The following is a 26,616-nucleotide window of genomic DNA, read 5'->3' as shown; positions in this document are numbered from 1 at the left end:
GTTTTTATGGTTTTATTTCACCTCCTAAAAGGCTACCAGTCATGTTTACCTGTTTTCTCTATCCAGTTTGATGCCCAGTTTTACAGGGATTGCCTTTTCTGGTGTTGTCTTGACACTGAAAAGGTTTTGAAGTTCAGTTTGATCTAAATATTTTCCCTTGTTAAAACAGCTAGCGAAAAATATGTATGATCAAGAACGGTAAGTCCTGATCTTAGTTTGCATTTGTTAGGTTGCACTATGATAAGAATATAAATGGTTCAGAAATGGTAATATCAGGAATGTTACATATTTATTTGCCTTTCATGGTGTACCCCATTCAAGAAGAATATCTTTAGATTCTGTTTAGCATCTCCCCATGCTTGTTAGTAATCCTGGCAGCTACAGCAGGCTTTTTCCTTATCACCTTTTCCTTATCACCTCCTATTGCCACCAGTACTGGGGCTGCAACAGACCCAGCAGAGCACATACCTTTTTGTTAGCATGAACAAGTATAGAAGCAGTTGCACGTGAAAATGAAATAGCAAGAGAGCAGTCTGTCAACATGCTGAAGAGCCTCAGCTCCCACTGATGTCTAACAGAAGGTAAATCAGGGAATAAAACAAGGAAGATAGAAACTAAGGGCACTTTTACATGGGGTAGCATCCACAGTCCAGTATCTGTGTTCAGAGCCAACAAGACACAAACCAGGTCTGATGGAGTCTGATGTTGAACTGTAATCCATCTCCTTCACAGCAACACATGTTCATCTCCAGAGAGGCTTCTGGAATATCCACCCCAGGTACAAAGCCTTAATGACTCCACAGCTGGAACAAAGGATCAAAACCCTAAAAATGTTACATAAACACACAAGGATTAAAGTGATTGCATTACAGCTGAGTCAGATCAGAGGTTTGGGAACTGTGACCACTCTTATCACACAGTGCTCCAGACTTCTCAGGACAGCCTTCTGCAACAAGTTCTCTTTGTATCCTAGGCTGGTCAGCAATGTCACACACACATATTCATCTCCTGGAGAGTTTATTGTTTTTGTGGAATGTACAACCAGTGAATGGCACGTGACAGCTCAGAAACGGGTGACTGTTCAGGATAAGAAGGATCAACTTAGCATTACTGGGTGCTATAGCCAGTATGAATCTGGGAACAGCTCTTACTGCCGCACTCTATATGGAGAGTTGTTATGGATTCAAGTAGAACTCAGTGGAGGTAAGGCTAATTATTCTGCATGTTTAAGTGGCAGACTAATAACATAAATAGTATGCTACAAATAAAAAGAAGCTGATTTTTATGACACTATACATTTTTGACACAATACCAATAAATAATACCTTCTTCAGCAAATGCTTTTGCTTAGCTGTTGCATTCCTGCAACCGAATGCTCTGAGCCCTATTGGAAGAGATTCTTTCTCAGAGCTGCTACAGCACTTCATACATGAACATAAACCCATTTCCCTTTGCACAAAGTTGACAAAGCATGAGCATAACTTCATTCATGTAAATCCACGTGAAGCCAGGAGGAATAGGAATATTTCCATATATGAAGTAGGAATATTTCCATATATAAAGCTAAGCATATGCTGAAATGCTTCAGTGAATGAAGGCAAGATGATTCCACACTGGGCAGGTCATATTTGCTGATACATGTGTAGTTCTCACTTCTGGAATCCACATACATGCTTAAAAAGTAAAATTCAGAAGCATATGTTTGAATTCTCTTGACTGCCTTAAGATCTCCAGCAGGAAATAAATGTGCTAGACTTTCAGAGGGGCACAAATCAGACAAAGCAAATCTAGTCCAAGTGATTGCATTGCAGCAGTATTCTTTTGACCTCTTTATAAATATCTTAGTGTTGCACAAGACAGCTAGAGTTGGCTGGCCTGTTAGGCAAGCTGTGAGAAATCTTGAATTGTCTTTTTGCAGGTAATGAAGTGACCTACATCATATTAGCAGATAACAAGACAGTCACCGAATCCAGTGCAAAAGAAGGAATTGTCCCTCACAATCTGACACTCAACAGTACCTTGCAAGAGCTACTAGGCCCTGGGATACACCAGCTGGAAATCCGGGCATCCAGGAACAAATCCACATCTGAGCTCTCAAAGAGCATTGCTGTTCACTTCGTTGAGCCAGTATCTGGTCTTCAGGCTACTTTAGCTTCTCACACTGTGGAGCTGGGGGAGAATTTAGAGATAAATGTCTCTGTGTCGCATGGAGCCCCAGACAAAGTGAAGTTTGAGGTTGTGGGATCCAATGAAACAAACTCCCACGAGGAAGACTGCCCTCACGGAGAGCCTCGAACATACCGCATCCCTGTGTACTCTGAAGGTACAGCATGCGCTCACAGACACACTGCTGTGCAGAGGAGCCCACGCACCTCCTCACAGCATCCCTGGGAGTGGGGGGACAAGAACTTATAGCAGGGATTTGTTAACTGTTTTAGCTGCTCAAACTGGGTCTGCAGGAGAGTCTGGATAAAACAGTCTTATTGACTTATCTAAAAGAATCCAATCTAAAAGAATTAAAAGAGCAAATTGTTCTTAATAAAGGGACCAAAAAGAAGTCTTCTCCTGAATTTTGCAATAAAAAAGATATAGTGAGCAGAATTCAGCTTTAATGGCCCCATCCCTAACTCATGTACACACTAACACATCTTCCCGAATCAGTGTTTTCATTTTGAATTGGATTTTAGGTCCCAAACAGAAAGGACTGGTGCACTGTTATTCCTAATTGACTCTGCATCCTCTCTAGGTACTTTCCTAGTAAAAGTGGTGGCCATGAATGCCTTCTCCAACATGAGTGTGGATATTGGACTCATCTACGTGCTGGCAAACAGTTCCCTTGAAGAAGGTAATTGCATTATTCTGTCAGTGTCATTTGTGATCACATACACGGTGTTCTGCAATCAGAGCATTTAATGGAGTATTTGCTGTTCATGGTTTGCATCTAGTAATTGCTTTCTTTCCAGCAGCAGCACTTAAAACTTTTGTGGAGGCTTATTTCTAAGGAAGGTATCTTTACTGGCTTTGAAGTGGTCATAAATCAGCATCACACTATGTATGTTACATACTGCATCGTTGCTATTTGTCCTAGAAATAATTAGTGAAGTTTGTGGCCTGGAACATAACTATGAGATCATGAAATATCTGCATAACAATAATCACATAAATTGTTGTCATTAAATGCCTCTAGATGGCTCGCCCTTACATTTACGACAGCAGATTATAACACAAATAAAGTGAATCTGGTATTAATCCAATTGAGATATTTCCAGTGATTCCCTCAGTTTTCCTTTGTACAACAATCCCATGGGTAGCTCTAATTCATTCTGATTTTTTTATGTTAAACAGATTCTGCTAATGTTAAAGGTAGTTCCAGAACAAATACCCAGAAGACAAACGCAAGTATTATTTAATATTTTTACTTTAAATTCTAAATGTTGAGAATTACTTTTTGGTGGTAGAAGCATTGCATTAAATATTTGTAAGAAGTATTTGTAACATACTGCAATACGGACTATATTTTCTGTGTATAGACCTGCCAGATTTAACTAAATCATTGAATTGCCAAATGCAATGTTTTGTTATCATCTTGAAGGTCTAGTTTTTAACTATAACTATAGCAGACAGATGTCTGCTACAGGAGAAGTCCTACTTCACAAGCAGATGTCATGATTTACAGTCTGGCTGTGAGACTGCATTACATCAGAGGCCTAATATCAGCCCAATTCAGAACTGAGTTATCACAATTGGTTGTACAGAATGATAAAATCAGTTACCTTATTCTTTGCTTTTTTTTTTCTACAGCTGTAATGCGTTCAATTCTGAAAAAAAAAAATAGAAGAAAAATGATTTTTCATAGGCTCAATGTCTTGGTCCAAAAATGTAAAATCAGTGGGAATTAGGCTTCTAAATACCTGCATTAGTTTGGAAAATGAAAGTTGGGCTGCTAAGCCACTCAGAGTTTGGGAATATTTTGCCATATGTGATTTGTCTGTGCCATCTGCATCTATTCCCATAGCTCCCATATTGCCTCTGGTCCAGGAAAGATCATTTCAGCTGCATACAGCTCTGCACACACTGCCTTTCTCCATTACAAAGAAGCAAGATCTGTATGTATTTATGCATGCTGCTGTCTTAACTGGAATATTTACTTATCATTTAGGATCACAAAAGAAAAAACAAAATGTATATTAAACCAAGTCGTCATGTGGATCCTTTCACAACTGTTACACTCGGCTGGCCTGGCAACAGTGATAATTCTAGTTTCCTCTGGTCCTGTGGTATGTGCATTTCCTGAAACTTTTCTACCATCTGCTTGCTGAGCAACAAACTCATTGTCCTGTCAGATCAAGTGGTTAAAATCTGAGTAAAGGATGGTTTAGTCTCTGCCTGGAATTTAAAAAGTTTCCCAGGCACTGTAAGGAAATAATGTCACTCTACCTCACCCTGGTTTAATGATCAACTATTTATGGTATGTAATATATATGTGGCATACAGTGTATACATGTGTATATATAAAAATATATATGGCATACATATAACACGGCAGTTCACAGTTTTCTCTTGTTCCAAAGGTGGTTGCTACTGGTTTTCAGTCTTCCCAGATCTGCCTGTCCTAAGGCCTCACCCTCACTGCCAAGCGCTAATTCCAAGCGGTTTAAATAGCTAGGCGTTTGCAAGGAACATGTGCCTCAATAAAAGTGCAATAATTAGCATCAAACATAAAACAAAACATGTGTAGCTGAGAACCGGATTGGGATTCAGAGCATCTGTATTCTGTCCCTATCTTTGTTCCTGACCTCATAGGTTACTTTGAAGTAGTCAGTTTGAGCTCTGGTTACCCTCTCTGCAAATTGGGTTAAAGAAAACTGTTTGCTCTGTAAAGCTCTTGGAAAGTGGTGTCAGCAACACCTACCCAAGAGTCACAGAATGCTATGAACACTCTAATTATAAAGGAAATGTTTGCACAGGAGCTTGCTGGCCTGCGTGGAATGAATGTGTGCAGCAGGAGACAATCCTGGTCAACCGAAGTGAGGTGCACATCCCAGCACGCTGCCTTCCTCCCCCAAAGTCGGCAGTGACTGTGAGGGTCACGGTGCGAAACCATGGCAGTGAAGAGAGGCAAGACGAGCAATGTCTGTACGTAACTGCAAAACAAGAACTGCAACTAGAAATCAGGTCTGATTTTAAAACATAATATTCATTATTTAGTATTTTTACGAAGAAATCCTAGTGTAGGGTTTCCGTTAGCATTAATAATAATTAAGACTTGCTCTGTCTTGAAGTCTGGTTTCTTGCTAATTAGTTATTTTTTTCCGTCCTTTCGGTGCTAGAGAGTTTCGGATGCAAACATAATTGAAATGATGGGAATAAAAACCCTAAGATATGTCTGATAGTCCTACTGGACACCCAGATACTTCTTACTGTATCTGGGTAATTTGAGTGTTTAGTGCCTCATGGCATTTCAATGCCATGAACTCAAATTATAATATGTTTCAGCTGAGAGCCTGAATCTATTTTGGAATACAAAGAGTTTGCTAGTTGTGGGTCTCAGTCACTGTGGCAAATGGGACAAAGGTTCCCAAATTTCCTGGTTTTAATCTGAATATTTTTCAAAAAGTTATGAGTCACATTTGTCTCATATGCCAGGGCTTATGCAGATTTTCATCAAATGAGAATAAAACAATCTGTAACATGTACCACGGCATTTTGTACAGTTACTACTCCTAACTGCTGTCTTACCTCCTGACAGGTGTGAAGCAAATTGCAAGCCAGTAAATGCTAGCAAGGAAGTTGTTTTGAGTGTCTCTGGGCTGAAGGAGTCGCAGGCAGTATATTATAACTGGTATTTAGATAACACTTTCCAAACCAAGGTAAGAGCATTGGCTTTGTCAGAAATACTGCACAAACAACTGATATGTCATCGATATTCTGTTCATCCTCACAGGACAGTTTTGTCTAACTACAGAGCCGCAGTGAGGCCCTGGCAATGCTGAGTGGAAACTTGTTCACCTTCTAGCTTGCAGTTTTGGTGAAATGTCTAACCTGAGATCACAGCAGAAATCACAGCAAGCAGCCTCTAATGCCAATTTTCTATCGGATTTTCTAGCCCACACCCCTCCCTCCAGCCTGCAGCCTGACTGGGTTTCGGCAGAGCTCTCTGAATCTGCTTCAGAGCAACACATCCAGGCTGACCATGAACAGCTCCTTCTTGCAGACACAGGAAGAAGCTTTCCAGATTAAAGTAACAGGTAGGGAAGCTTCAGACTGACTGGAGCTAGAGTTTCTGCCATCACACAGTGCATTACACAGAGGCTAAACAAGTTAAATTATTCTGCAAGTTGAGCACTGTTATGTTACATGTGGGGTTCTTTAAAATAATTCAGAGTTTGTTGTGGGCCATAGTGCAGTAAGATAAATTAATTTTCCTAAGGCTCATTTGGAAACGATGTCCCACTACATACCTCATTGAATAACACAGCTTTACTTCATAAGGTTAACACTTCCATGTTTTCTAGTAGTTCTTTTCCTGCTATGACATTTTTAGCGTGGGATTTCATTTCTGATTAGGCCCACGCTGATGTCTCTAGTGCCCAAACGACCAGCATCATTGCTAGAATAGGTAACACTAATGTGTGAAGGCCAGTGCTGCCGATGGTTATCGCTGGCTTTCTGCTCCCTGCTTCCCAGCAATGGCTCCACATGGATACGGCGAGGCACGGTACCTCATGAGCTCGGTGCCCGCGCCCTCCACGCCGGCCTGCGCTGTGTCTCCCTGGGAGGGATCCGTGCTCACCACGTTCACGGTCTCCTGCAGTGCCTGCCTAGAGGATCCGTGCGAGCCTAGCCGCAGCAGGCAGCTCACGTACTGCTTCTATCTGAAACCAAGTAAGTCCTGACGTGAGCTGTTCCACCACGGGCTTCTCCATGTTCCTAGCAAGCACTGCTATGGTCGCTAGCAGGAGCAAAGGTACAGCCTGCTTTCACTCCTCAGAGAGCCTAAAAAAGAGTCAATTAATTAGGATTAATAGTAATAGTAAGTAATTAGTAGTAATAAATTAACTTGCTGCCCAGATCAAATGTGCTTTCAGAGAACACGTAGCTCCATCTGCCTGATAGGTAATCCCATCTTTCTTATTCCAGATTCTCTCTTGCACTGTGGCCCCGATCCTGAACTCTTCCCAGTTTACCTTCCACTTGGAGAAGAGGAAAATAATTTCATTTTACATATAACAATTACTGTGAGCAACAACTTTGGGGATACAGTTCAAACTAATGCTTCTGTGAAGGTATGTAGTAAAATTGCTTGCTTTCAAGGTGCCACAAGTTGATATCTAAACCGCTATTCACTTTTGGAGCTTCCCAGGGTATACTTACTATTTCCCTGTGGTCGTGTCATAATTACCATTCTTCCTGTCTAAGAAGAAATAATATTTAAAAATATGATCTCTCTGGACACTGGGCAGTATAAGCTATACTTAATAAGTCTGGAGTTACTCTCTGTAGGCTGAGAGAAACTCCAAGCCTCTCTCCCAGTTTCCCAGTAATGAGACCCTTATTAGCCACTAAAAATACATGCATTTCTGCTTCACGCTTAGAGGTGCTGCTCATCACTGTGCTGGTTTTAACGACAGCCCATAAAGTGAGGTTTGGAAAATGCAGGGTTGAATTAGACTTTGTTTCTTCACTTGCACAAATTTGTCAGTCAAGTAGATGAAATCAGACTCATCTTAAAAAGACAGGTGGTCGGGATTTTTTTATAAATGGAGTTGGAATTGAGCTATTTTCCTATATTGGGTATTTCTAAAGCCGGCTCATTTTATCTAAGAAGACAAACATCAGTCTAAAACCAAATTTAACTGAAAATAAACCACAAAAATCTGGGCAACACAAATGAGTTTTCTGTGCAGCTCCAGCTAGGATATCAATATCTTGGAAGCTGTGCAAAAGTGATCATAACATCCTTGCCAATGCTAGGGGCATATCTATTTTCTTCATCAGGTGGGACACACAGATATGACCAAGGGGAACCTCACCCTGCAGACCATCGTATCTGAGAAGGCCAACACCATTCTCAAAGAGGGGAACAGCAGCACGAGTCTGTTCCAGCTGTATAAGTCAGTGACCTCAGTTCTTAATCAGGAGACCCAAGAGGAAAGTCTTAACGCATCCTTACAGACCGACACACGAAAAGAGGTCAGCCAGACACTTGATTTCTTGCAGCAGAGTGTAATACAATGTACTTCTCACATTCTTTAGCAACGCTTGACTAATGACAAGCTCCTATATAACTTTCAGACATGAATAGGGGTTTCAGGTTTCTGCTCTCTGTCTCAGTGTTTGGCACAGGTTTCAGCTATTTTTCACTACTTGCCCAAGCAAATGATTTTCTTTACCGTCCATCTGTAAAAGATTTCTTTCTCAATTGTTATTACATTATCTTATCCCATGGCCACTAGCTTTATTGCATTTGTACTGATAGATTATAAAAAGTCTTTGGTACAGCTAGAGATGCATAAAAATCATGAAATATCTGCCCATCGCTACTTGAGATCTTTCAGCTATGAGAGCATCTCTTCTGGAATTCAACGCATAAAATTGAGTCAAGTGCTAGAGTGTCATGATTTTACATTCAGTTATTATAACTGTCATTTGTACTACATGGGTGAGGGTAAAGTCGGAGCAGGGAACCAAGGACTCTGAAGTCTTAGGCTATCTCATAATTTACAGCAAACTAGGCTTTCAACGTGTTGCACTATTTACATGATCTTAATTAGCATCTTTTTCCTTTGCCGAATTATCCATTTTGGTTCCAAGCTCCGAGGGTTGATGCTGACAACGCTGTCTGCTGTTAACATAACATCAGTGCAAACTGCTCTTCAGATGTCAGAAGTTTTGCAAGAAATCACATACAAGAGTGAAGAGCTCTCTATCTCAGCACAGGTATGAAGAAATTAATCTCAGATTTTCTTCCACAAATAGTACAGACTCTACTCCATCTCCCTGACCTTGGAAGAGTGTCAGTGCCTTACACCTAACTGTTCTTTACTCAGCTTTAAAACCACACCAGCATGTGTGATGACCAGAACAGTTCACAATTACAAAGTAATCAATTTGGGCACAAAAGAAAAATCATATGTTCATCTTTCTTTGGCATTTACCACAGCACAAGGCCAAAGGTATTCCTTGCTGGTTGACTAATACACTTTGTGAACAATAAGACATTTGACAATACAGTTGGTTTTTTTTGACCAAAACTTCAGCACCACACAAAATAACCTAATTTATTACATTACTGTAACATGTAAACTGTATCTTGGCCCAGTGTTTTATAGATAAGCATCCTTCAGATGTTGTTGTTCTCTACCAAACACATCTGCAGAGGCGGGCTGGACTTTTCAGGTCTATACTCCATGCTAGTATGCCATCTTCATCCTCATCTTTATTGGTGTTTGAGAAGCACAAATGACTATAATTAAAACAGCTTTAACCACAAATTGTCCCACCACATTACTTCCGATGTAATATTCAGTAGGAGCCTTAATGAGATCATATGTCGCTTCTGTCATTTGTAGCACCAATACACACAAACTTTATGGCTTACTTCCCATGCAGGTAGAAGCCAGCAACACCCTAAAAGATGTCAGTGCTTCCTTGCTTACTGTAAACACGGAGGACAGCAGAGATGATCAGAAGAGAAAGGACGCAGCCAACTACCTATTTAATGCAGTTAGCAATGTGCTTAAAGCTTCCATACAAAACAGAGATGTGAATACCTCAGTGCCCGAGGCAGAACAGGTAATCTGGTTTGCTTCAGGTCCTAGTGGACTGCGTATGAACCTTTTCCATGCTTCAAAGGGCTTTTAAGAGTTCTGCTGCCTCTTGTCCTTTTAAATTGACATTGGGTAAGGTTTATTGCAACATCATGGTGGAGTTAAACTGAGTATCAAAGTAAACTTCTCCCCAGTTAAACTGAGCGGCCTGCTGCTGCAAATGCAAGAAACTTCTTTGGATTTTATGCATTTAAAGCTGAACAGGCCAGAGCACTGGTGAACAAAAGATCAGCTTACGGCATCTAATGGATAACAAGCTGACTGACTGTGGTAAGATTTTTTCCAGATGTGATTCTACCCTCACAGTTCAAGGCTGCCACAGTTACTGAATGTTCATTATTGGTTGCACTACTCATACACACAAGGTTAAAGCAAATAATGTGCAACTGGCTGATTCTAGGGAGCTTTGTTACAAGTTTCCTCCTGTAATCCTTTTCCAGAGCTCAGTGTCATCCCAGCTCTTGAATACAGTTGAAAATCTACAGAGTGCCCTTCTGTTTGGGAAAGAACCAGATGATGAACCAATGGTCCTTACCACTCCTACTGCCACAATGTATATAAACAGGTACTAGTAATTCTGGTTCAGTGATGACCTTATGCCTAAATTGCTTGGATGTTCCCCAAATATTCCTTATATTGTCATTAAATGGAGCCACACAAAGACTGTAGCATAATGACATTTCAGTAGTACAATGAAGCTGTAATTATTGACTGTAAAAACAGCCTTGACTCCAATTAACTTCAGTAAAGCTGTCTTAGAAATTCTCCTGCCATCTTGTGTCATATCTGACCAGAGAAGAACTTATTACTATTCTTGCATGAGACAGTGGCCACTTACCTGTGAAAGTATGAAATCTCATGTTATGCCAGTAAAGGTTTTTCTTCCTTTTACAAGTTGTCATTACTGACATGTTATATAAATTTGCAACCAGCCTGGCAGGAACAAACACAGCTGTGAGCAGCCTGACAAGCATTATCCTCTCATCATCCCTAAGCTGTTCACCTAGAACTTGACTCTCATCTACATTCAACTGCACATAAAAATCAAGAGCTCGTTCATAGAGACTAGGGACTCCTTTCACATAAATACACCTAAGTGGGTAAGATTTAAAATCCAGATATGCCAACTCTGCCTCTTTTTCGATGATTATGTGCAGGTATTTTATGGAGTACTACATCAGGGACAGATAATATATTAAGCATTTACCGACAGAACTAGAAATAATTTATTAGACACGTTATACTTATGAAGTGGGGAAGCATTTTCTCTAAATATAAAGTCTATATTACTAATGCTTTTCTTCCCTGTCTTTGTTTTGCTTGTATCTAACTGTAACTGTGGACAGATTACAAACAGAAAGCATGGACAGGACATCCATTAATGTCTCCAATTCCAGCTCTGCCAGCTTTACTCTCCCACCTGCTTCTTCCCTCAGTGTTTCAGGACTTGATGATGAAACAGTGGATATAAGGGCAAGTGAACAGTGGTTACCTGATTTTATCTGAGCTGCAATTTACTTTCTTAATCCAGTGGTTTTAGAATCCCTTCATGAATACACAACCACACAAGTCAGCCCTCCATTTCAATGTGGTTGCCTTAGGGTTGCCACCTTAAGAAAGATTAAGGTGGTTTGAATGTCATTTGATTTTTTTTTTTTGTCACCAAAGTCTTCACCTTTCTTAATTACATGAGGTTGTTTTAACAAGCTGATGGAGACTTATGGCCTAAATTCCTCATGCTTTAACCCTTCACATACATGCCGCGTTCATACTTGCATGGCTAGAGAAAGAGATGGAATCAGTAACTTTAAATCCACTTGCCACTGATTGCTAATATCTTGCTAGTAGATGGTGAGCTTTGCAGCGAACCCCTTTTTCTCCAGTGACACCAGTTTTGATGTCAGCGGAACAGTGGGAGGTTTAAGTCTTACCGGTTTGGATGGTTTGATCATACCAGTCAGCAATCTCAAAGAAAACATTGAGGTAAACCCTAAACTTTCTATCCCTTTCCCTCTCTTTCCTGTATAATTTTTTGTTTATAAACTGTCATTTTTGTTATCTTGGGTTTCGTTATTATTCTCTAAACGCATTAGAGAGGCCTAGGCAAGTAGCCAGTGTTGCTGGCTGTGCTTTCCCTATGTTGTGGGATATACAAATAAACAACCAAAAAGATTCTTTGCCATGTGGCTGATTTGTGCTTGTAGATAACAGAAACAAGGTACTTTGCTGTATTCAAAGCTATACCTTTCTGTTTGAAAACAGATTATACTACCAAGGCTTTCAGCAAGTCAGGAAGACAGGATTTTTTTGACCTTAGGCAATTTTAGTGTTTTCCAAGTCAATGTCACTTCAGAAAACACATCTATCGTGATCCACCTGGAGTCTGAACAAGATGTTCCACTGATACTCTACTTAGGATATGGATATCGTCCAAATGAAACTAATTATGATATGAAAAATCACCTGTTCTGTAAGAAGACTACTGCAGGTAAGACAATTTGCCAGTCACCATTTTAACTTGTTCATACTGGGCTTATGGGCCCAAAAGACTAAGCCATACACACACCTACGATCAAGTTAAGGCAAGTTTAGGGCACTTAGTAAGGATAATATGAGGTGCTCACCCACAAGTTTATAGGGTTAGCACTTGCTGTGTGCAACATGAGCCCTGACCATGAGTTTAGGAGTCCAGTTGGAAGGAAATCTCTCAAGGGAGTTTCAATCTGCCTTGCTTCAGAATCCCTTCTCTGATATTCAAAGTGCAATGCTTTGAACAATGAGCTGCCAAGGATCATTTGACACCTGTTTGTTTCCTTTTGTTCTGTTCTTTTACTTGATTATACGCAATAGAGCCATATACTTCCAGCTTAACATTTCCTTATATACATTTAAGGTAAAATATTTATGTTCCAGGTGAGGAAAACACCTGGGTTCTTAGTCCAGAAAACCTCTTTTTTGGCGAGGGAACTTATTATTTCCTGGTTTTACAAGATATGGGAATGGATTCTACAGTCAATGACAGGCTAACCATAGCTGTCACTTGCTTTGCATCCCGCTGCGTATTTTGGGATGAGCACCAGGGGAAATGGAATAGCTATGGATGTCATGTAAGTAGAGAGAAAGAAAACATTATATTATACATTTCAAAACAATCCCTTATGACCACAGCATGGTAGGAAAACAATGGTTTTGAAATTACACCATAAAATAAGTTCATTTTGAGATGTTTTTAAAAATTCAAGATGTAAAATATTCAAAAAGTAAAAAAGTCCAATGTAAAATGACATTTCTACTACTTTCTTGGAATGTGCTTCAATATAAGAAGAAGTAGATAAGAAGAACCATTCTGACATGTATAATACTGCCTATTTCTGACCCGATATTAGAATTAATATTACCTGTTGGAACTTGAGCTCTTTTCCCCACTAACTGATCAATCTTAATTCCTCAGTCTCTTTAGTTTCCTCAGTAAGTTATCTAATACTTTGAAGCCAAATGTCCACAATGTTTTATCAGGAAACTTTTCTGGTTTTCAGGTAGGACCCAAAACTAATCCTAGAAGCACACAGTGCCTCTGCAACCACCTGACCTTCTTTGGGAGCTCCTTCTTCGTCATACCCAATGCCATTGATGTTAGCAAAACTGTAGAGCTATTTGGTACATTCGTGGACAACCCCGTGGTGGTGACAACTGTAGGCTGTATCTTTCTGGTGTATGTGCTTGTGCTTATTTGGGCTCGAAGGAAAGACATCCAGGATGATGCCAAAGTAAGTCTTCAGATAAAGACTGAATGTATTTAGGTCAAATCCTGCTTTGCTTGGCCTTCTCCGTGGAGAACATGTCATTCCAAGCGTTCAGGACCCAGCAGCCCATCTTTCTGTAAGCTGAAGCCTCTACATGAAAAGTGATGCGATAACTAGTGTGGATGTTCCAGGGGTCATTTCAGCACATTCCTTAGAATACTCATAAATCTTCAGCTATCAGGGAGTTACTTGATAAGCTTTGAAAATGGGACTATAATAAAATCAAATTGGTTTGACATTCAGAGTTCTCACACTGCTCATTTCTGCATCTTTCTGCCTAACCCTATTTCTAGGCATAACTTAAAATAGTTTTTCTCCTGTGGAAAAATTTAACAGAAGCAAAAAGCATGATTTTATTTTTATTTACATTTTCTCTAGGAAAAAAAAGATTTGAAGGTTTTTTTTTATTTTTTACTTTAAAAAAAAGTCTTCTGGGACTCCTGGGAGACACAGTGGTTTTGCCTTTTTTTATTTTTTTTTATTTTTTTTATTTTTTTTTTTTTTGTGCCAAATGCCAAATGTCATTAACCATTCTAAAAGTGTTTTGATAGGAAGTCTTCAGCCAACCCTACTCCCTTCCCTTTTACTCTATGTTTCCTGGTACATATATACGCACTGTTTGCAAGATGACCCATTCCTATCCACAGCACCACGGCAGCCCTAATGCAGAACTACTAACACAGCGCTCGTGTTATGTCACCCTGCAGGTGAAAATCACAGTACTGGAAGACAACCACCCCTTTGCTCAGTATCGTTATCTCGTGACAGTGTTTACAGGACACCGCCGAGGGGCAGCCACAACCTCCAAGGTACTGCAGGAACTGTGCACTAATGCAATTGTGTATGCAGTGTATGCATGCAATGTATGCATGCATAGAACCTCATGAATAACAAAGCACCAGGGACTTGTAGACAGGATGGCTCAAATGCAGCTTCTAAGTCAGAAAGTCCTTAAATTTGAAGAAGCCACAGTATGTCAGAGGAATAATGACACAGAATTCAAGATGTGCAGCTCTTCAGCCTGTCCTTCTGCTCTCCAGGTGACTCTCACCCTCTACGGCCTGGAGGGAGAGAGCGAGCCACACCATCTAACCGACCCCGACACTCCAGTCTTCGAGCGGGGCGGGGTGGATGTTTTCCTGCTCTGCACTCTCTTCCCTCTTGGGGAACTGCAGAGTATTAGACTGTGGCATGATAATTCAGGGTACAGTCCATCCTGGTAAGTGCATGCTGGAAAATACTAAAGATCCACTTTTTTTTTTTTTTTTTAATAATGATAACACTTTTCCTTTTCTATTGCATAACAATTATCCTTTTCACAATTCTGGAAAGGAAGGAAGTGTCATTTTCTTCCTTTTTATTTTTTTTTAATGGATGAATAGGACAAACCATAATCTAAACTGCTGAATGTTTTTCCTGCAGGTATGTGAATCGTGTATTGGTCCATGACCTGGCATGGGACCAGAAATGGTACTTCCTCTGTAACTCTTGGCTAGCCATTGATATTGGAGAGTGTGTCCTCGATAAAGTGTTCCCAGTAGCTACAGAACAGGACATGAAGCAGTTTAGGTAAATACTCCTGTTTAATAGACCTTTTAGCTCTTGGGCATGATCAGCCTGAAAAGCAAGGGTGAAAAATGTGAAACCGCTAGGTCAAAATGAGAATAAGGAGGCCATTGATTGATTTCAAAGAACTCTGGACAAGGATTGTTACCTTAATGGCAATAGCATAGTGGAAATGCTGGCTTTAAAAAGGAATAGTCTAACAAGATCTACAAAAACTCAACCTTATCTTCTCTTATATTTAATGTCCCCGAAAAAACATACAGAAAATGGTTGTGTTTAGCTTTTCCTCCATGGTGTTGCCAAAAGGAAAGGACATAGGTAGATATGACTATTCAATGCCAAACAAGCCATGAGATTTAGTAATTTCTCAGTTATTATTTCTTTTGATACTGCCTAGAGGCACCAAGAGATCAGCATCCCAAACCCCACTCCTTCTATTGTCTAAGCACCCTCCTGACTTCCACCTCCTCCTTCCCAGCAATCTGTTTTTCATGAAGACCTCCAAGGGCTTCCAAGACGGACACATCTGGTACTCGGTTTTCAGCCGCTCCCCACGAAGCTCCTTCACACGAGCCCAGCGCGTGTCATGCTGCTTCTCACTGCTGCTCTGCACCATGCTGACGAGCATCATGTTCTGGGGAGTGCCAAAGGATCCCGCAGAGCAGAAAATGGACTTGGGTAATAATCCTAATCCTGGCTTGGACAGGGAAATAGAGAGCAGAATATAGAAGCAGGACAGTTGAACAAATGGGATTTTTCTTAAGAGAGAGATCTGATGGTTCCTGGGGTTATTCTCACTCCTCCTCTCTTTGATCCTGACAGGCAAGATCGAGTTCACGTGGCAGGAGGTGATGATTGGCTTCGAGAGCTCCCTCCTCATGTTCCCCATCAACCTGCTCATTGTGCAGATCTTCAGGAACATCCGATCCCGGCCAGCCACGCAGGGGAGGGAGAAGAAGCCAGGGAAGAGCGGGCGCGTGTCGCCCAGCCTGCCTCCCACAGGCGCCCTCACCCAGGCTGTCTCCCTTACTCCAGAGGCAGTGACAAAGGCAAGTCCCTGGGGCTGCTCCCCGGCACGCTCCGCACTGCCCTCTGCCGCCACACACCACTCAAGAGCAGAAATCTTCCCTGTGAGATGCCCTTCAGGTTGCCCGCAATTAGAGGCCAAGCATGGACTGGGGCAAAGCACCAGGTAAGGCATCTACATGGTCAGGGAGGGAGGACCTGGCCAGCGGCATCCACCTCCAGGGCATGTTCTGCCTTCAGGGGAGCTCTGACTTCAGCAAGATCTGCCTGTGCACTTCTCAGGTCCTTGCATGACTATGCGGGACCAAAATCACTGTGCTCAGTGGTTACAAGCAAAGAGTGAGCAAGATAGTGCAGATAAAATATACCAAAGTCTTCCTCGGCCTAGGTCATCAGTAAGGTAAACTATATTTTTGCATCCTGAAAGCTGTTCTGCTGAGCTCCTCAGAATCAGCCTGTCACATCCAGGCTCACCCTGGAGGTGTCAGCGACCTGTACGCTCCGAAACAGTGATACTTTCAGATCACATCAGGTTCACACGCTGCAGGCAGACTCACTGTCGTGTTGCTAATGTCTTTTCTAGGACATAAGGAGAATTGCCAACTCATTGTTTAAAGCCCTGAAGACTCCATCACTCACCTCCATATCAGACCTTGGAAAATCAACTAATATCAACACACTTTTGGCACTGGTTGAGGACATCATCTGCCAGCAGAACAGAGCTGGGCACGAGTTTTATGATGACAGTAAAAAGAAGGATGACCCTATAATTCTCACAATAGGTGCTGTGGATATGCAAGGTAATGCAAAACAATGCGACAGTCCTGCTAAAACCTGTGTAGTGAAAATGGTGATGACCATAGGATGTGATGACCTAAACTCTTCTTATATTCTGTCTCAAAGGCACTTAAATGAAGACAACATTAAATCTATTTCCTATGCTCTAGAATGAAAAGTTAGGTACCAGCCTGGCTTGGGAGCAGGATCAGCATCTAAAAGCATCAAGGCTCTCTGATATGAGCTGCTTTACATCATTTTGTCCTCTGTTCTTCTCTTGCTAACTATGTGTTGTTGATCTTTTCAGTCTGATTCTAAACTAAAGCATTGATTTACTTTCAATTAAACAATAACAGACGAGTGAACAATCCCACTGGTTTCATTAAGACTTGAATTTGGCTTTTCCAGTGAGTCTACAAGTCTCACAGATAGACAAAAAATGAAGTAGGACTCAGTATCATCTGACTTTTCTATTAAGACCTCTGCGTTACCAAATTCCCTCCTGGTATGTCCTGCCTTCCCCGCAGAAGAGCATTAAAGCTCCATAACTGAAGTTGGGTTTATATGTCCCTTCAAATGTTACTGTGCATTGTCACATTGATAGTCTTGGGCTCCAACTCAGTTGCCTTTTGTACCGAATACGACTTTAATCTATGGGTGGCTATGCTGATTTTTTTTCTCTTTACTTGCAGAAAAAACAAGCCCAACTCCAGAGAAGGGAATGTATGAGCAGCTGAAATACAGTGACTACAACCGCTGCTTGTACATGCAGCTCCAGCACGTAGAGATGGAGCTGGAACTAGTGGGGCCCCACGCGTTTCAGATGCCTCAGAGTTACACACAAGCCGTTCGGCAGGTTCAGCACATGAAGAACCTCCTGGAGAGCCGGATCTGCTCAGCAGCAGCCAGCAGCGAGAGGTAACCTAGTTCTCATCCAATTTTCAGTAAAACAAATTCAGGTCATGAACTCCAAATTGGCCAGGATGATGGAGCCCAAAGTAATTACGGGGTAACACTTGCTGAGTAAGCATTACTATAGTCGTAGAAACATGTCTTGTTATTATATTATAGTAGGAGCAAAAAGGAATTCCAGTGCATTGGGTACTGCACACAAAAGCAATAAAGACAGGTCATTCCTCTGTGTCATTTTTGCCTCCAAAGTGAATGTTACAGTTCAGCATCGCATTATAACAAAACACTCAAGATAATCACTGAGATCCAAAGTCTCAGGAGGTCTCTAAAAACATACGGATAAAGAAAAATTAGTGAATAGACAAAAATATCTCAGAAAAAAAGTGTGATCATTAAGTCAGAAATATTGAAAACAACAACAATTATGTCTCTGGTCTTTACGGTGATCACAAGGGATATATCCAGCAGCTACAATACACACACGTGTTTAATTTTGTCAGCATTTCAACTCAAAGTTCAATTATGCATGAATTGAGGACGTAGTACACCCATCATACTTGTTTTCATTTTAGCTCTTGTCCATAGATTTTTCAGTATTTTTACTCTCTGTATCTTTTGCTATCGATATACACAACTGCATTAGTTAAAAAAAAAATTCTTTGAGATCTTAAATTGTTGCCTATGTTGCATACTACACCTGAAGTCTGTGTTTTGTTCGTTGGCTTCTATTCCACTGCAGAACTGATTCTTTTTAATCTTCTCATTGACTCTCCAGGTGGTCCCTTACTCCAAGTTTCTCCAGGGATGGCAAGAAAGGCCCTTCTTCCAAGGGGCTGCCCTGGTGGTTTGTGTTTATTGGATGGTTCCTTGTTGCAGCCACCAGTGGTGTGTCTGGGTTCTTTACTATGCTCTATGGGCTGCATTACGGCAAGGAAAACTCCATCAAGTGGCTCATCTCCATGGCCATTTCCTTCTTTGAAAGTCTTTTCATCACACAGCCCTTAAAGGTGAGGTCCTTTTTGCCCTTAAAACAAGGGCTAGTAGCTAGGTGACAGTGTGGTACTGTCTTCTGCTTGTATTCTTTTAATTCCATCTCCCCTTCTTTTGCCAGATGTTTGATAGATGATAAAGTTTCTGACCAGGGCAAATGGCAAAAAGTATTCAGTGAGTTGGACCCTGTGCGCGGTTGTCTTGTTCACATGCCTGGGCAACAGAAGTGCAACACAAAACATGATACTTCTGCCTGGTCTGGTACCTGGATTCAAAGGGATCCAGACCAGAGAATGAGGTTCTTTATGTGGAACAGGTATGCAGTGAGTCAAAAGCTAATTCTTTCCAGGTGCTGGGATTTGCTGCCTTTTTTGCTCTGGTTCTGAAGAAGGTGGAGCAGGAGGATGAAGAAAGCACTGCCATTGATGGGTCTTTATCTGCTCCAGGTGTGTGAAATGATTAATGATACTGAAGGATTCTTCAATATTTTGGAGTGTTTTATGCACAACTACATGGCCTACAGGTCAACTCAGGAATTCACTAGTTATCTTTGTATATAGGAATCTTATTGCGATGAAGAGAGAAATGACCACTATATGTCTAGGTAGAATAAATTTATAAATTTGGCAGAATACTTAATGAGAACAACTCCAAGATCAAAAAGATAAAGGAGAAAGATTTTCTCCCTAATCAGTCTCAAACCCTTAGTATATCATTTTTTGAGCTGTCTTTCCTTTCTTCCTGTTACCCATCTTTTCTGGGCAACAAGAAGAGAGGGATACCCAGGCTAGAGCCAGAGCCTGCCATGCTGTGTTGCTGAGCTGCTCCCCTCACCATTGTTACCTTACCCTACTGATGGCTTTAAGTCACATCCGCTGTGTTTATAAGAGAAAGTATTAAAGTTTCCTCCCAGTGTCAAAATAAGTGAAAAGCAAGACGTAGTGGATCTCCTGAATGACTCTAAGTTTTCCTGTTCCAACTCATAGGTGATTCAAATCCTCTCTTTGGAGTCAGACGGGACAGCAGAAGCAACATCTACCAGCCACCTCCTGCATCAGATGTTGAGAAAATGAAAGTCAATTGCATGAAGGAGCAAAAGGCATTTGCCCTCATCAGAGAAATCCTAGGTATTTACCCATCAATAGTTTATCTTCTGGTTTTATTCATATCGATATTTTGCAGCAATAAAAATGTTCTCTGTTTTTTTTTAAAAAAAAAAAAGAGGAGTGAATCTTTAGCTTTCTGCTAGACAGGTGGGCTCAGTGCAATTTGAGATGACTGGAAATAAAAGTGCAGCTAAAGCTGTGTTTTATAGTAAGAAAATGCACTACAAAAATGTGAGGGATGAAAGAAAAATAAGAATGTGCAAAAGGAGGAGGTTAGTGATAAAAGAAGTTGGAATCAAAGCAGCAATTGGAGGGCACCTTTCTAAAAGCAAAAACTTTCTACAGATGCCACCTCTAAAAGTGGTGGAAAAAAAACTTGAAAACTTAAACACCTGAAACAAAGTGAGACTACTAGTCCCATTCAGAGGTTCCCTTGTTGGTGGTGTTCAGTCAGTCTTCCTGCTTATTTTCTTGATCGCTGCTCCTATTCCAAATGTGATCAACTTCAGCACTTTCAAGCAGCTTGTGTAGATTCATCAGCAGTGGTTAGAGTCTTACAAGGCAGCTCTTTAACTAGTAGCAGTTACTAATTCTGGGCTCACATGTGCTGTCTCTTCTTGTCTTTTCCAGCATATCTGGGATTTTTATGGATGCTGCTCTTGGTTGCCTATGGACAGAGAGATCCCAATTCCTACTACTTAAACAAGCACATTGAGAACAGCTTTACAGATGGATTCCAGGATATTTATAGTTACCAGGATTTTTTCACATGGGCAAATACTACCTTAGTGAAAAATCTTTATGGATCATACAAAGGTGCAGAGACCATGTTCCTATCAAAAGTAGTCTGAGCTTCAGCTGAAACCTCTAACTTCAACATGCATTTTACATTGGAGGAGGGGATTATGAATGCATAAGGCTAAGGCAGATTTATTAATCTTAGTAGACAACAAAAATCAATGTACAGTTCTACATTATGTAACCATTATGTGCATAGTTGAATGGCTGCAATACTTTGTGCGCTGAAACATAATAACCAAATTAATTTCTGATGCCACTAGCCTGACCAGGTTTAATTTAACCTGATATTTTATTTATCTTTGATATAATCCAAGTCTGGTGTTGTAATTTTACTTTTTTTTACATTTTACTCATTGCAGGTATTAAGGTATGTGCCTCCTAGCTCACAGGAGCTTCTTGTTGCATTAAAAAAAAGAATGGTAGGTAGATGGCACTCTAAAGCTTTTCTTCAGGAGAGCTGTTTATGTCACGGCTTAGGTCAGTGTGGGCAAACTTCATAACGTCGCAGTGTTTCTCTCTGGCCAGTACTCAGTACAGCCCACTTTCCAGCTCCCCTTTTAGAGCAAATGTTAAAAGGCATCAGCAGGTAGGCACGGGCCTGCTGTGGAGCCAGGCAAATGCAGGCTGCACCCAGCTGTTCTGCTGGGTGACACTAGGCAGGTAAATATTCTCCTGCAGGTCTCTGTTTCCTTCTCTATAAAGTACGGATTGACAATTATACTGAACTCTGCAGATGGAACTACAGGTGTTATCTGAGAACTCGGTTCAAATTGGGGCTTTATTTTCACAAATTTTTTACTGAAAGTATTGTGGATTTTTTTTTTATTTATTTTAACAGAAGCTCTGCCAAAACAGTAAATGATACAAAAAATATTAGTAGTAGTTCTGTCATACTGCCAGTATTGCTCTTTCTCCATCTCCTGTTCAGGATTCATTACAGATGGCAATTCCAAGCTAGTGGGTAGTGCCCGAATTCGACAAGTAAGAGTGAAAGGAGACACGTGCCCCGTTGCTGCCCAGCTCCAGCGGGCGATTCGGGAATGCCGTGCCCCGTACACCTTCCACAGCGAAGACACCTCAGGCTACGGGGAACACTGGAACGCTTCAGCCTTTGATAACTCCTCCGATTTGAGCTCAGCGTGGCAGTACCAGAGTCAGGCCCAACTAAGAGGGCACCCAATCTGGGGCAAATTCGCCGTGTACCGGGGAGGAGGATACGTGATTCACCTGGGAACAGATCCTCACAATGCCTCCAGGTACCATGTGCACTCAAGGAAATTATTAGTGAAACTGTTGTAGGCGGGATGCTGCTCTTTCCTCTACCTTATTTAGGATTCATTTCAGGCAGCATCCTGAGTTTTGCTACTGGGTATTGTAGATATTATTGTGATGGCTTCAACTTAATTTATGTTCTTATCATCAGTTTATTTTTGCTTATGACCAGCTATATGTTTTTTGGCAGAATTCTCCAGTACCTTTTCACCAATGTCTGGCTAGACACCTTTACAAGAGCAGTGTTCGTGGAATTTACAGTCTACAACGCCAACGTGAATCTTTTCTGCATCGTAACTCTGATGTTTGAAACAAATGCTCTAGGTGAGAGCCTTCTGGAACTTGCACATTTCAGAAGACAGCAAGCAACGCAGCTACACATTGCATAGCTACACATTGTCAGTGCTTCCCGAGTTCCTGATTCAGTAAACAGAAGTGTGTTAATAACGCTAACAATGGCAGAATAAATAAAAAAATATATAAAAATCAATCAGAAGTTGATCTAAATATAATACTTATGGAGTGACATATAGACCATAAAGGCTCATGTTTGCTCATGCTGTAGCTATTTGTTGCTGAGGAAAGAAGAGTACTGAAACTTCATCTCTAAAATGTACGTGACAAGAACTGGAAAAAGTGGTTCCTAATTAGCTCAGTTAATCAATGCAGTATAAAGACCAAAAAGCAAAGACAACAATTTCTTTTTCATTTGAATGAAAACAGAAAGATGTAACTATCAGAATGCTGAGGTAAATACTGTTATTTTTTAGGGGCCTTCTTCACAAGTGCAGAGCTGCAAAGTATCCGGCTTTACCCATACACCAGTAGTCTCCACATCTTTGTCATTGCAGCAGAAGTGATTTATTTCTTCTTTATTCTCTACTACATGGTAATACAGGTGAGATCCAATGGGAACCTCTGGTGCCAAGTATCACATTGCTTCTGGTTCTGATCTCATTTACAAATCAGTTTACAGCGGGTAATATAAAAAACATTTTTCAGGCATATACTTGACTTTAGTAGCGTTGCTGCTGACTTGTCCCAATGGAAAATCTGAATCAGACACTGTGTCTTTATTAAAGCATAAGAAGGCAACATTTTACTTGGCAGGAATGCTTCTTTTGAGGAAAAAAAAAAGAAAAAATATAAATTGGTGCAAGATGCAGTTACCTGGATGTGCAGTAGTTTGTTTCACTGCAGAAGGGACAGCCTTGATCCTTAGAGGTGTATTTTATAATACAGAATTGGAGGCTGAAACAGTGAAACTGTTTTCACAGGTGAAACTTATGAAGACTCTGAAATGGAGATATTTCCAGAGCAAGTGGAATCTCCTGGAGCTGGCCATTATAGTGACCAGCTGGAGCGCCCTGTCCGTGTTTGTGAAGCGGACGATCCTAGGGAGCCGAGACATCAGCTACTACCAGGAGCACAAAGACGAGTAAGTGCTACTACCAGCTAGCCCGGCCCCCGTTAGCGCTACTAATGCAGCACCTCGCTTTATACAGAAGAGAAATTACGTCTGTTTAAAAAATATGGTCAAACAAGAAAGAGATGAAAGAATCAGAGATAATGTAGGTAGGAAGAGAGCTTTTCAGGCCTCTGGTACAATCCTTTGCTCTGGTGTTAGATCAGGCTGGTTGGGGCCTTGTTTGGTTGTGTTTTAAGCATGTCCAAGCACAGAGCTTTTTGAGGTCACCTCTGTCATTAGAGGGAAGAAAAAAAAAAAAAAAAAAAGACTAACTGAAAATCAGCAGCATTTGAGTTATACCCTTGACCCTCTCTCTGCTCTGGCTAATGCTGATGTAAAACTGCCACATCCTGCTGCCCTTTTGTGTGCACGCTGCGGGGAGCGCGGAAAGGAACTTTCAGACAAGAGCTCAAGTCAGCCCTACACTGAAACCAAGTCCAGAGTGACTGGCTTTTCCTGTGTACTTGTTCATGCAGTTCAAAGGCATCTGTGTGCATTGTTTAATAAATCTTTTTTCTTCCTAACAGCTCTGTAAGCTTTAACGAAACAGCAAGAGCTGATGCAGTTCTGGGTTACCTGATTGCTTTCCTAGTACTTCTGTCCACAGTAAAACTGTGGCATCTGCTGAGGCTCAACCCCAAACTAAACATGATCACTTCAACCCTACGGAGGGCCTGGGGCGATATCTCTGGGTTCATCACTGTTATTGCAATCATGTTCCTTGCCTATTCCATTGCCGTGAGTATCACTGTGCTTTCTGTTGTCTGCACCCTGGTACTTGCAGATTGAATGATTTGTTCCTGAGTGGGGAAAGCAATGCAGGTTTGAAATGCAAAATTCTAGGTTAGCAGCTTCATGTGCTGTGTGAACTTGTGATTCTTCAGTGTAAGTGAAAGACAAGCTAAAACATCCACTTATTTGCAAACTGAAATTTAGAATGTGCAACAGTAGCCTCTTTTATGACCTTATCAGGTGTTTTCCCTGCTTGTACCCCCAAACCAAGCCAAACCAAAAACCCTTCACAGGGCTCCAGTGATAAACAAGGAGAGCTTTCTCCAAGTACAGCAGACACTGACTGCGTTTGCAGCAAGTGCTCTGGTTATGGCCCTGGGTATGTCTTCTTCCCCTGCAGACAAACCTGATATTTGGCTGGAAGCTCTACTCCTACAAAACTCTCTTTGATTCGGCAGAGACAATGGTCAGTCTTCAGCTGGGGATCTTCAACTATGAGGAGGTACCATCTGTAACCTGGAAAAGTTCATTACTTGTACCCTTAGCACCTCAGATGCTAATAATGCTGGCAAATAAAAAACTTTCAATTCTGCAAATTCTCAAGCCTTTTAAAGCAGACAGTCTTTCTCATCAAGAAAAGAAAAGGACTTTAGATGAAATATAGCTCATGTCCCATTCCGAACAGGAATGTACTCATAATGAACTAGGTCAATGCATATGGAGATTTCATCTAAACTCTGATAGCTCGGGCTCTTTGTCCTGTGGATAAACAGATCTCCAGGCTTGCCAACTTTCACATGAAACCCTCACACTTTTACATTGACATGACAACACGAAAAAAAAAGATTGTCCATATTTACAGACCAGAAAAAAAAAATCTATCCCTTATCCTATAGTGTATCACAGTAAGAAAATGACTAAAGGAGAAAAATATGACTCTGTATATTTATATAAAATGTATATAAAATAATCTATTAGCCACAAGGATTTTCAAACTGACAAACTTCTTTTTCGAGTGTTAAACTGCTTCTATGTATATCCTTTTGTCATAACCAAAATATGATGCCTTGCTTTATTAATACTGCAGGTCTTGGACTGCAATCCAATTCTAGGCTCCTTCTTAATTGGCTCCTGCATCATTTTCATGACATTTGTGGTGCTGAATTTGTTCATTTCGGTGATCCTGGTTGCTTTCAGTGAGGAGCAGAAGCATTACCAGGTGGGTTCACCCAGGCTCTCCTGCTGGTCTTTAACCCTCTGGTGCATGCTTAATGATGGCTTACCTGTTTCCCCATCTGGTGAAACACATGTACACCCTGTCCTGCCCTTGAGAAGTCAACAATTCGGCATAAAGCACACTTCAGACACTGACGACTCACACTGCCCATCCCCATCAGATGACTCTGTTCAGAGTTAGTACCAAAACTTACTTGTAGTGTTTTACGTTCACATACTAAATCCAAGAAAACAAAACCAAACCTTGGGTTGTGTCCAAGCCTCATCCAACTCAGAGCCATGCCAAAACTCCAAGTGCCTTCATCAGGACAATACAGCTTTTTTTAAAAACATCACTTTAAGCGTCTGACCCATTCAAGCTATTGATAGAGTGGTATGAAACGCAGCTCAGTGTCACCACCAGGCATATGGAGGGTTGGCCCGTGCGCTCCAGGCTTCGGTGGCAGGATTCCTACAGGCTCTGACAGAGTAAAATTTCTTCCGTTTCATATGCACTCACCTACAGACTATTGGGCACTTCTGTCTGATAAAAACATCATTGTGATGTCCTGCCTGGGCAGATATTCACACTCTGCCTGAGAGACACTTGGTGCCAAGAGCAGATTTTCTCTTGCAACTTCCTCTGGCTTGAGCAGAGACTGTTTCTGGTCCACATGACCTAGTAACTTATTTCTGCTGTAATTCCTCCAGGCTTCTGAAGAAGAGGAGATTGTTGATCTAATGCTAATGAAGCTTTTCAGTTTCCTTGGGGTTAAATGCAAGAAGGAGGAGAAGCCAACCACTAATGATCAACAGGACTAACCCGTGAGAAACAACTGGGAGCTATAATGAAAACCCGCTTTGTTCCCGGCCGCGCAGCTGACACGCAAGAAGCAGACTTAGCCTGTAAGCTCCTGACCGAAAGGCCGTGCCCTTCAAGCAGCAACGCCCTGCTGCCCGCTGTCACTGTGTGCTCTAGCTGACGAGAATCGCTAACGCCGAAATAAACCCCCGCGAAATAAACCCCGCAAGCGCCTCCGTTCCCTGGGGCTGCGCAGCCCGGCGGCCGCCCGCAGCGCGAGGGGCCCGGCCGGCGGGGGGGCCGTGCCCGGCGGCGG

The 26,616-nt window shown here is 41.4% G+C and overlaps 1 protein-coding gene across 1 annotated transcript in view; it reads left to right on the top strand.

Annotated features, from left to right (window-relative positions):
* The window catches only part of PKD1L2 (polycystin 1 like 2), a 31,748-nt gene extending 5,362 nt beyond the window's left edge, over positions 1-26,386 (top strand). Inside the window, 38 exon segments of the mRNA XM_026042282.1 lie at positions 974-1,203; positions 1,919-2,323; positions 2,747-2,845; positions 3,346-3,395; positions 4,160-4,277; positions 4,968-5,175; positions 5,750-5,870; positions 6,107-6,248; positions 6,688-6,885; positions 7,141-7,286; positions 7,999-8,193; positions 8,815-8,940; positions 9,613-9,795; positions 10,271-10,395; positions 11,177-11,303; positions 11,679-11,813; positions 12,093-12,295; positions 12,724-12,937; positions 13,367-13,597; positions 14,341-14,442; positions 14,674-14,852; positions 15,056-15,202; positions 15,678-15,877; positions 16,022-16,239; positions 16,809-17,025; positions 17,695-17,920; positions 18,708-18,921; positions 19,254-19,350; positions 19,891-20,031; positions 20,641-20,826; positions 21,740-22,067; positions 22,274-22,407; positions 22,854-22,981; positions 23,361-23,521; positions 24,079-24,289; positions 24,684-24,785; positions 25,371-25,502; positions 26,210-26,386. Of these exon segments, the coding sequence (XP_025898067.1) occupies positions 974-1,203; positions 1,919-2,323; positions 2,747-2,845; positions 3,346-3,395; positions 4,160-4,277; positions 4,968-5,175; positions 5,750-5,870; positions 6,107-6,248; positions 6,688-6,885; positions 7,141-7,286; positions 7,999-8,193; positions 8,815-8,940; positions 9,613-9,795; positions 10,271-10,395; positions 11,177-11,303; positions 11,679-11,813; positions 12,093-12,295; positions 12,724-12,937; positions 13,367-13,597; positions 14,341-14,442; positions 14,674-14,852; positions 15,056-15,202; positions 15,678-15,877; positions 16,022-16,239; positions 16,809-17,025; positions 17,695-17,920; positions 18,708-18,921; positions 19,254-19,350; positions 19,891-20,031; positions 20,641-20,826; positions 21,740-22,067; positions 22,274-22,407; positions 22,854-22,981; positions 23,361-23,521; positions 24,079-24,289; positions 24,684-24,785; positions 25,371-25,502; positions 26,210-26,320 (6,490 nt within the window). The 3' untranslated portion in view covers positions 26,321-26,386.
* Positions 26,387-26,616: the final 230 nt, after the last annotated feature.

Source organism: Nothoprocta perdicaria, unplaced genomic scaffold (genome assembly GCF_003342845.1).
Source record: "Nothoprocta perdicaria isolate Ctin4 unplaced genomic scaffold, notPer1 scaffold_30, whole genome shotgun sequence".
NCBI lineage: Eukaryota > Metazoa > Chordata > Aves > Tinamiformes > Tinamidae > Nothoprocta > Nothoprocta perdicaria.
Note: the sequence above shows the minus strand (reverse complement) of the source record. Positions and strands in the feature narration are given on the sequence as shown.